Genomic DNA, 10,626 nt, shown 5'->3' with positions numbered 1-10,626 from the left:
CAATATATTTAAAAAGGGTTGAACTTTTCAATTGTGTCAATTTAGTTATTAATTAAATACCCATATTATATAACTCTAATACGGGAATACATTATATTATATTATATAACTCTAATATGGGAATACAATATAGGTTATTACTTATTACACATGTGTCCTTGACTAGTTTTATAACAATAAATTCCTTGAAAAAACGTACAATAATTTAATCCAAAGACAAAAAGAAAATTTATTAAAGAAAAAAAGAAACTGCTACCCAGTGTTCACGCCATAAAAGCCATCTCTCTCTCTCTCTCTCTCTCTCTCTCTCTCTCTCTAACATTGTGTAAGCAATTCTAAAACAAAATCACACGAACCAGACCACCATTACATAGATCTCTTCGCTCTTTCATACGTTTCGCACTTCCCCATTCTTATATTCTTTGTCGCCTATATTTACTCCCACACTCCTGGATTCGTTTCTATATATCTTTCTCTATCAGATACAGACACACCAAGTGCAAAGTCCTTTTCTCAATTAATCAATAAAAGTATTGGGTCAAATATCAGCTGCGATATCACTAGTTATTGTTGTTGGATGCTCTCTTTTTCTCACCGGTTCATGGTATGTTCTACTTCAATGTTTTCCCCCTTGTTTACTCAATCAGTTTGTTCTAGATCTTTCAATTAGTTTCGTTATTAGGAGTCTTTTTGATACTCATCTCAATCACCCATGTTATATGATATCAATTCGTAATTGCGTTTCTGCTGTTTTATACATATTGATTGGTTTTTTATTATATTCGTCTTTAAAGCCTTCGTGTTAGATGCGTCCTGGTAATTATCAACTCCCATAGATTTCAAATCCTTTAATTATTACTACAAACTGAAGGTTTTTCGTTTCCCGATACAACTTTTTCGTAATTTTGAGATCTCAAATTGCTACAAGGGGTTTGAAGAATTTTGTCCTTTAATCCTTTTTACCTTTTGCCAACTTTTTCTTTTTTCCCTAAAACCCATTGTTATCATCGATTTGTAGATGGGTGAGATTGACAGGGTTTCAACTGTATCATTTTAGAAAACACTTCCATCTTTATATTCTTGTGACAATTTGCACATTTCTTGGATTATGAAAAACAACCCACTAGATTAAAACATCTGGGATCTTGTTCTATTGATAACTGATACCAAAGATATACTCTTTAACTCATTGTGATTTCTATTTCAGGGTGCAAGAAGGCTCTTAAAGGACTTTATGAGCCATAAAACAACATACCCACAACCAAAATCTCATAGTTTTGTGTTATTAAGATACAATCTTTGATTATTATTATTATTATTCCCAATGGAGGAAGGAAAAGATCCTCCTACAACAGTTATAAGTAGGTCAAACCAATCTAGGGCTTTACCACAAAGACTTGTTCAATTACTCTCCTTATTTCTACTTTTATGTTTTGCCATATCATTATTTAGTATATATATGATCCGTAAAACCGGAGGAGTAACAACAGTGACATCAGCAATCCCCATGTTGCAACCATGTATACAAGCACAACCAAAGAACAATCTTGACCATTGGATCACACCTCCTTCGAATCTTGTCCACACAATGAGTGATAAAGAGCTATTTTGGAGAGCTTCATTCGTTCCACAGTTAAAAAAGTATCCATTTGCAAGAGTCCCAAAGATTGCCTTTATGTTCTTGACTAAAGGCCCATTACCATTGGCTCCTTTGTGGGAGAGGTTCTTTAAGGGGCACAACAGTCTTTATTCCATTTACATTCATTCACTTCCATCATTTCAAGCTCGTTTTCCATCAACATCTGTTTTTTATCAGAGACAGATACCAAGTCAGGTATGTTGAGCCCTGCTTCTTGTTTCTTGTTATCTTTTAGCTTTAATGTGTTCATTTTTATAAGATAGTTGCTTTAAAGACTTGTAGTTTTATGACTACTTAAGTATTACCATAAAAAGATGTGCAAATCTATAGGAAAATATCATATAAAGATCAATTACCATATACTATAATTCTTATCCACATTGACCCTTGTAATGACCCCAATAATAACTTAACCTATTAAGACATTCTTTATGTGTTAAGTAAAAAAAGAAACACCCTTTAACTTAAGTTAGCTATATCTGGATGTTTCTTTTCGAGTTAATGCAGAAAGAATGACTTAATAAAGAAAAACACAGAATTGAGGTTTCCCCCAATTAAGTCCTAACATTTTACAAATTTACCCTCGCATATATTTTTCGTTTCCACTTAAGGAGCTATTTCTTTCTTGTTTCTCATAAAATCGTGTATGGGAAAAGTGCCTGAATGGGTAATGAGCATCTGTTTGGATAAAGTATTGTATATACTATATACATAAGGTTTCTGGGCTAAATAAATAAACCGTCTGAACGAGACTAAATGACCATTTTACCCTTACATTCCAAAAAGCAAAATCTCACAATATCTATCAGTTGTGAGGAAAAAAGAAGAAGGGTAAATACCATGTATAGTGTGGCAATACCATCATCATTTTCTCATAAACCTTTTAAACATGATTTATCCTGACAAAAGACGATTATACCCCTGTTGCAGATAGCGGAATGGGGTAGAATGAGCATGTGTGATGCGGAAAGGAGACTCCTAGCCAACGCCCTTCTGGACATCTCAAACGAATACTTCATTCTTGTATCGGAATCATGCATTCCACTCTACAACTTCACCATAACATATCGTTACATAACACGATCCAAATACAGTTTCATGGGCGCCTTTGATGACCCGGGCCCATTCGGGCGGGGCCGCTACAACCCGAACATGCTGCCCGAAGTCAACATTTCCCAATGGAGAAAAGGCGCTCAGTGGTTTGAAGTCAACCGAAAACTGGCATCCATTATCATATCTGATGTCACATTTTACCCAAAATTCCTCCAGTTTTGTAGGCCCGCTTGTTATGTTGATGAGCATTATTTTCCGACTTTGTTAACAATCCAGGCACCGAAACTGCTTGCAAACAGGAGTTTGACTTGGGTTGACTGGTCCAGGGGTGGGCCCCACCCTGCGACGTTTGGGGCGATGGATATTAATGAGGAATTTATGAAGAAACTTCATGAAGGTCGGGAATGTGTTTATAATGATAAGCCGTCTTTGATGTGTTATATGTTTGCAAGGAAATTTGCTCCAAGTACTTTGGAAAGGCTGCTTCGTTTTGCTCCTGAATTTTTGGGGTATTGATTGGAATTGGAATTGGAATTGGAATTTGAATTGGAATTGGAAAGGTTTAAGACAGTTTTGTGGGATATATCAAATGAATAGTTTCTTAATGTGAGGTTTTTTTGTATTTTATATTAGTTTTAAACGGAATCAGAAAACTGCTTTTAATTTGGTTGAACATGTTGACAATGTCAGCAAAACTGCGAAAACAAGAAGCTTCTTCAAAAAATTTCTAAAGAAACTTTTATTTGTGGGTTTGGTACATAAATTGGTAATAAGTTGAAAGAACTGTTTTATTGTAAGAGACTTCAAAATCTTTTATTTATAAGTTGACGTGAATGGTTTTTTTTTTTTGAAAAGTTTTTTCAGGAGTTTGTATGGAATCTGTGGATACGTTGTATATAATTTTCAACTTAATATAAATTGTAAATGCGATGTCATGTGGTGAAGGAGAATGTTGACTTTGTATGTGAATCTTAAGGATTCCAGAATAAAAGAATGCGTCGTTGACTAGTGTCACAATAGTTGCGATTAAGTTGACTCGGTATATCTATGTTCCATTGCTCCTATCCACAAATTTTAAGGTTTTACACCTTGTGGTTTTGAACAATTTCGAAACAACATTAAGAAAAAAAAAACAGGATTAAACAACATCATAAATTCATGAATTTGAGTTGTTTCTAGAAAAAAAAAAAAAAAAAAAAAACTTTTGACCAAAAATTATGGATGTCTGTTTTGAGGGTCCACTACATGAAAATATCAATTTGAATGGATGCCCTTCTACACATTGATCCATTTATGGTAGTTGTGTATATTTTAGTGACAATTTCCTCTCATGATGTTGAATATTGTGATGTTTCCGAGACACGGTAGCTTTGTAATAATATCTGAGAGCAATTAATATTCACGTTTTGTCTGTAACAAAATTGCTATTGTTGACATTTGTGTGCTTCACGTTCCTTCATTATCCCAATATATAGATATATTCACTAAATGTCTTTCCTCTCGATTGATTATTTAGTTTATATGTTTAGTCTTATCCCACCTACAAACTGTAGAGGAATATTAATCTATTTACTTTTGTATTATACTATACCAACCCATAGAAGATTTAATTAGACTTGTTTAGCTCACTCCATGGCCTATGCCCATGTCATGTATAGTTTTTATTTATTATTTTTTTTGGGCAAAAGGAGCTTCTAAACCTCTTATGTACACCACGTAAACATTTTCATCTACAGAACGTTTGTTTTTTAGTTTTTTAGAAGACCACAAATCTTTTGTACATCTTCCTTTTAAAATAGATTACCAATGTCTTTTTTAAGTTTTATAAGTTAAAAAGTTTTTTTTTTCTTAGTTGCAGATACATTTCCATTTAAGTGTTTATTTTTTAGAAGATAACTCTTTTAAATGAGACGTGGACCAATGTTTTTTTCCAAACATTCTTAGTTTAAAAAAAAAAGGATAATAACTTAAAAGGTTAATATATTTTTTGATTTGTATACATTTAATCACTAACTTTTTTTTCATCCATATTTATCCTTTTAACTTATTAAACTGCACACATTTAGTCCTTATGACTGACTACTTCAGATTAGCAAGTAAAAATGACTTAATAGGGTAATATATTTCTCACTTTGTACACATTTAGTCCTTAATATTTTTGTACACATTTAGTCCTTGATATTTTTTTTGTTGCAAAATAAATCATTTTTGTTTTTGTACTCATTCGATACTTATGAATGATTTCTTTAAGTTTTTATCACAACATCTTATGTGGGATAACAATATGGTGGTGTGATAGGTTGAGGTGGTCCTGCTATATGTTGTAGGCCAAGATACCTGGTGCAGGCCGGCTGTAAGTCGGAGGCACGGAGGCTCGAGTAGAACGGTTGGTTTAAGGCGACATGCCAATAAACCCTGGGTATTCCAGTCCGATGACTGATTGGACCTGCTGCATGTTGGTATTCCAGTCCGATGACTGATTGGGCCTAGGTATTCCAGTCTGATAAGTGTGGGCCCATTATTTTGGGAGAAACTCACTAAACTTAGTGCTTACCCAGTTATTTATGTTTTCAGGTTTTATCGTTGATCGTGGGGGAGGCGAAAACATGACTGTACACATTCATCAATAGTATTGAGGGTTCCATGTTTCTTATATTACTATGATTTTCAATAAATGTATTTTGGAATAAACGTTTTTTTCTTAATAATGGATTTATAATTAGGGACTTTTGTCTCATTTAAAAATGAAAAAATTTGTTTGTGAAAATGAGATGTTACACATAAATATCAATAGTCCCACACATTTTATCAATGATTGTCTCACATAAGATGCCGTGAGAAAAACCTAAAGAAATCATTCATAAGTATTGTATGAGTACAAAAACAAAAATGACTTATTTTGAAACAAAAAAATTATCAAGGACTAAACGTATACAAAATAAGAAATATACTACCTTATTAAGTCAATGTGGACGAAAAAAAACTCAGTGACTAAATGTGTACAAATCGAAAAATATATTACTCTTTTAAGTCATTATCCCAAAAAAAAGCCTTGTCTCTTCTTTTCAATTGTTTCCTCTATAGTCTGCACAAAAAAACCCTCCTCCCCAAAACCCTCGCCATATTTCTCCTCCTCTGCAATTGCTCACGCCCGCTGATGCTCACCACATCTTCACCATCGTCTCCCATCTCTGTTGCCACTGGTGAGAACATTTTCCCTCATATGTTATCTTCTACGGTTTGTTATAGTTGCCGGAAATCAGATGTTATTGTTGGTAAAATCAGATTAGTCTGTCAAAACTCAAAAATCATATGTACATATGTTGAAAATCGGTTTTATTTGCTGAAATTAGATGTTCATATGTGCTGGAAATCAGATTTCTTTGCTGATATGTATACTTTTCTCAAATATGAAAAAATTTGTTCAATTTATTTAAATTAGTTGTTATTGTTGTTGGAAATCACATTTTTAAATGAAATTAAATGAATATATTTGCTGGAAATCACATTTTTAACTGGAATTAGATGTATATAGTTGTTGGAAATCACATTTTAACTCTAATTAGTTATTACAGTTGTTGGAATAGTATTGTGATTTTTTATATGCTTTTTTGGTTATTAGAAATGAGAGAGAAGTTTGTGCAACTTTGTTTGATGGTTATTAGAAATGAGAGAGGCACGAGTGACATTGTCATATATTCTTGAGGTATTAAGAGAATGAATTAAGATGACACCTACAAGTTTAGGACTAATAAAATAGGGAAACATTATTTGTTTGTTTTTTGATATTGTCATATATTCCTGAGGTATTAAGATGACAACTACAAATTTAGGACTAATAAAATAGGGAAACATTATTTGTTTGTTTTTTTGCTTGTGTTAGAACCATTGATTGAGTTTTATTTGCTTATTTTGATACTTGGTAAACATATGTATGGTTTTTTTTGGCTATGTTGATTTATGATTCTATATTTATGTTGTTTATGTTATTAACAAATTTTCGTGGTTTAACAGGTTCATAATGGATAACGATTAAAAAAATACTTCTTGTAATACTTATGTACTTGTATCTCTGCTTTTTTTGGTAGACAATTTGAAACGAATGTGAAACAATGATTCAGATATGTCGGGACATCAATACATGTTAGGGTTATTGCAAGGTGATCCCAAACAACATGTTGAAATATTACGTATGTCTCGTAAATCCTTTATTCGACTATGGGCACATTTTAGAGTAAATTACTAAATTATTCGTTAAAGGATAGTAAACATGTATCTATTGAGGAAAAGATGGCTATGATTTTTATGATAGTCGGTCATAATTTACGATGTTATCGATTATAGATTGCAACACTCAAATAAACAATAAGAGGCTATGATAGGTTTTTTAGAGGAGCAGTTGGTGTACTTGATTGAACTTTGATACATGCTATTGTACCTACTAATAAACAATATTTATATAGAGTAAAGGAAAGAGATTGTTATCAAAACGTATTGGAAATTTGTGACTTTAGCATGATTTTTACGTTTATTGTGGCCGACTAGAAATGGTAGAAAATGATTCAAGAATATTATCAGAAACATTAGTTAATCCACATGCCCCATTCCCTTTTGCAACACCAGTATGTTTATGGTTTGTTAAATATTTGTATTTTAGTTGAACATTCTAATTAATTATTTATATATTTACATATAAATATTATCTTTGTGATGGTATGCGCACATTCGAGGATTTAGGGCTTTGTATCGTAATGTGAGGTATTGGCTTTAAGACGTGTATTAACCAATAAAGCAAGATTTAACCATACACATGCAATACTTCGAAATGTCCTTGAGCATGCTTTTGACGTTTTAAAAACATGATTCCCTATATTGAAAAAGATGGCACCATTTCCTTTGGTTACACAAAGGAACATTATCATTGCATGTTTCGCGCTACATAATTTTATACGGAAAGAGAGGTTAAACGATGAGTTCTTTACTTAATACGAACAACCCAATGGGTCTTTTCAAAATAGTCATGTATGCGTTGATGTTGATGGAGATGGGGTTCAAGGACAAAGTACTGCAAAAGATTGAGATTAGATGGTAATGTTACGAGATGAAATTGTTGAACAGTTAAGGCAAAGTACGAAAGGAATGATTTAAAAAAATGTTATTGTGGTTGTATGATTAATATTTCAATGTTGGAAAACTAAAATTTCGATGTTGAAAACCCTTTTTAAAGTTAAAAAACAAATAATTTCAATTTCAATTTATTTTAACTTCTTACATACTACAAAAACACATATTGATGCCGATCAATAATATGCATATCAAAGTCATTGGAGATCCATTATATTATGTATAATAATACAAACATTTTATCATATTAGTCTTTATGGATAAGCAAACCGAATAATAATATTCGTATACCAATGTTATGTGATTATAAAATTTTCCACCGTATTCCTTACGTTTATCGATAGGTTAATTAGTTTACAGATTATATGATGACAAAAGATGGAATTTGGAAAGGTTAGACACAACATTTTCACTGTAACAAAAAAGTCAATCTATGATTACAATAACGCTACATAACAAATATATAATTTTAGTCAATAAATGTTATGGATACTCTTTACAACATTAAAACGATGTTAAAAATGAGAAGTAATTTTAGCAGGAAAATTGTAAAGAATCACAGCATATACCAGGCATCTAGCAAAGCAATCAACCTATTTTTGTAGTACTTCCATCTTTCTTCCTTGCAAAACAGAGTCAAAATTATTAAAATTTCAAGAATTGAAAGATCCCAACTTTATGGTATTTAAATTTTAATGGAAAATGACTTACCAGCCTAACACTTCTTCTTTAGGAAGATTCTTGTTGTATAAAGGAAACTCAAACAGAAAACCTACTTTCAACCATGAGGGCAAGCTTCCATACACCACAGGAGGCAGTGGAATGAGAGGACTGAAGAATTTATAAAAACAATTCATTAATTTGTTTGTTATAACATCATACTTTCATTTTTTTATTTTTTTTATAAATATTATAGCTATAGTTGGATGGTTTTTCAAAGTAAAATTTCAAAGTCGAAAGTACAATGCTGTGATTGGGTAGATTTTTAAGTTTTAACCAACCTGGTAGTGTTTTTATAATGTCGATAAGCAGCCACGTTTCCATACTTCTTATCTGCAGATACCTGAATCCATTTTTTTTTTGACAAATTTAAACAACTGAACGATTACAATATTTATTAAAAAAAAGATAATAATAATAATAAAATAGCTTACCTCAAGGAGGGGTATCCCACTAACGAAAAGAAGCAACAATGTTAAAAACACTGGCCCAAGTACAACTAGCCATTCAGCACCATCTAAAACAGGGGTGGACCCCACAAAGATTCCCCACCAAAGAAAAATCTGCATCCCGATTCCCAATATTTATTAAAAAAAAAAAAAAAAAAAAAAAACAAACAAACAAATTTATTATAAATAAATGACTTAACCACTAACCTCGCCAAAGTAGTTAGGATGACGAGAATACCCCCATAATCCAGCATCACACCATTTTCCTCTATTTTCTGGAGAATTTTTAAACATTAGCTTTTGTTGATCAGCTGTGGCTTCAATTGTGAGGCCCACACCCCACATAATCCATCCAATTATATCGCGAGCTTCAATTCCTGGATTTGAGTCACTTGCATTCACAATTGTCACAGGTAAACTAACTGTCCAAACCCATACAGCCTGTTATATATATAATAACATGACAACAATTATTATTTAATATTTACTAAGAAAAATATTCCTTTTTTGATTCTCGAAGTAAAATTCAACACAGAAACCTGAAAGATCCAGAAAACCGCCAATTTTCCCAAATTTTCACGCATCTCATCAAAGCGTCGATCTTCTCCCCAATTCAAGATCCTGAAAAGATACGTGAAAGTGGAAAGTGATTAACAAAATGGATTTTTGATTGATTGAGAATGAACAGTTGTGTATTTAATTATTTATACCTCATTAATAGAAACACTCCAAGGCGAAGACCCCATACTACAACAAGGAAGCTCAAAACCACCTGAATGAATATTGATTTGATACATTATTTTATGAAATATAAAATTATGAAGAAAAAATTAGAAAACAGAAGCGCTGGTTACCTGTCTAACGTGCCATGATCCTTTTAGAATCAATGTTAATAGAGCGAGTATGACAAAATTTGTGCTTCCTGTTATTTTAAAAAAAAAAAAAAAATGTAAGGTTTAGATCAGACCGAGTGAATTCTTCCAAAGTGATGAATTTCATCATGAATCTCTAACAAAAAGGAAAACAATAAACATGAATTTCATCTATACATGTTCAAATAAACTTGGGTACAATAAACTGATCAGAAATAACATAAACCACAAACTGAGAAAGGTTAATTTAAGACAAGTAAAAAGTGGATAAGAATTATAGATATGGAAGAGTTTTGGGTTCAGCTGAAAAGTAAAAGTATCCCGGTTTCTTGGGAGAGAATTTACAGAATACAGGTATGGAGTGAGTAAAATTGAAGCAATGGGAAAAGGTATACCTGCAAAATCGGTGACTTTATCGAATTTGAGAAGTGCTGTGACTACGAAGAACGACAACTGATAGCAAAACTGCAAGGAAAAAGAATGATTAGAGTTATTTAGAATATGATTGAAATGCAAGGGGGAGAGTGTGTGTTTGTACAGTAACGATGGCTGTGAGTGCCAAGAAATGAGAGTCGATGACGGTGCCCATGACAATTGAATTGATAATCTTCTTCAAGCTAACCAAGTTTCATCAGTGTTTTCATATAGAAGAGAAGAGAAAAATCAAGTCATCAATGGGGATTTCCGTTGACGATATGAGCGTTCGTGGACCGGAGAAGATGGATGTGTGGTTGAGGACTTACCGCGACGGATCACCCAATACCGCATA

At 32.5% G+C, this 10,626-nt stretch overlaps 2 protein-coding genes across 4 annotated transcripts; one reads left to right on the top strand and one right to left on the bottom strand.

Moving 5' to 3' along the window:
- Positions 1 to 260: 260 nt before the first annotated feature.
- Positions 261 to 3,365, top strand: LOC145034845 (glycosyltransferase BC10-like). 2 transcript variants are annotated; one of them, XM_078983385.1, is made up of 3 exons: positions 261 to 604; positions 1,208 to 1,834; positions 2,570 to 3,365. In XM_078983385.1, exons 2-3 carry the CDS (start codon positions 1,325 to 1,327, stop codon positions 3,206 to 3,208), a joined length of 1,149 nt encoding a protein of 382 aa, XP_078839511.1. In that variant the 5' UTR covers positions 261 to 604; positions 1,208 to 1,324; the 3' UTR covers positions 3,209 to 3,365. The 2 variants fall into 2 exon arrangements, with proteins under 2 accessions (XP_078839511.1, XP_078839512.1); XM_078983386.1 differs by lacking the exon at positions 261 to 604 and adding an exon at positions 626 to 816.
- A 4,835-nt stretch (positions 3,366 to 8,200) lies between these two features.
- LOC145034844 (uncharacterized) lies at positions 8,201 to 10,626 on the bottom strand. Of its 2 annotated transcripts, none has more exons than XM_078983383.1 (10): positions 10,396 to 10,626; positions 10,253 to 10,322; positions 9,840 to 9,907; positions 9,696 to 9,757; positions 9,525 to 9,606; positions 9,193 to 9,426; positions 8,971 to 9,099; positions 8,818 to 8,879; positions 8,528 to 8,647; positions 8,201 to 8,438 (listed from the first exon to the last, which is right to left on the bottom strand). In XM_078983383.1, the coding sequence occupies exons 1-10, from the start codon at positions 10,444 to 10,446 to the stop codon at positions 8,405 to 8,407; spliced, it is 912 nt and encodes a 303-aa protein (XP_078839509.1). In that variant the 5' UTR covers positions 10,447 to 10,626; the 3' UTR covers positions 8,201 to 8,404. The 2 variants fall into 2 exon arrangements, with proteins under 2 accessions (XP_078839509.1, XP_078839510.1); XM_078983384.1 differs by having other exon boundaries at positions 8,201 to 8,434.

This window comes from Lactuca saligna, chromosome 3 (assembly GCF_052625555.1).
Source record: "Lactuca saligna cultivar CGN05327 chromosome 3, ASM5262555v1, whole genome shotgun sequence".
NCBI lineage: Eukaryota > Viridiplantae > Streptophyta > Magnoliopsida > Asterales > Asteraceae > Lactuca > Lactuca saligna.
Note: the sequence above shows the minus strand (reverse complement) of the source record. Positions and strands in the feature narration are given on the sequence as shown.

What these genes read in the sequence shown, in the direction of transcription:
- LOC145034845 (XM_078983385.1), top strand. Translation starts at nt 1,325, where the DNA reads ATGGAGGAAGGAAAAGATCCTCCTACAACAGTTATAAGTAGGTCAAAC. An exon ending in AGAGACAGATACCAAGTCAG is followed by an intron (nt 1,835 to 2,569) that starts GTATGTTGAGCC and finishes CCCCTGTTGCAG; the next exon opens with ATAGCGGAATGGGGTAGAAT.
- LOC145034844 (XM_078983383.1), bottom strand. Translation starts at nt 10,446, where the DNA reads ATGGGCACCGTCATCGACTCTCATTTCTTGGCACTCACAGCCATCGTT. An exon ending in CACTCACAGCCATCGTTACT is followed by an intron (nt 10,323 to 10,395) that starts GTACAAACACAC and finishes TTTTCCTTGCAG; the next exon opens with TTTTGCTATCAGTTGTCGTT. An exon ending in CGGTTTTCTGGATCTTTCAG is followed by an intron (nt 9,427 to 9,524) that starts GTTTCTGTGTTG and finishes TATATATAACAG; the next exon opens with GCTGTATGGGTTTGGACAGT.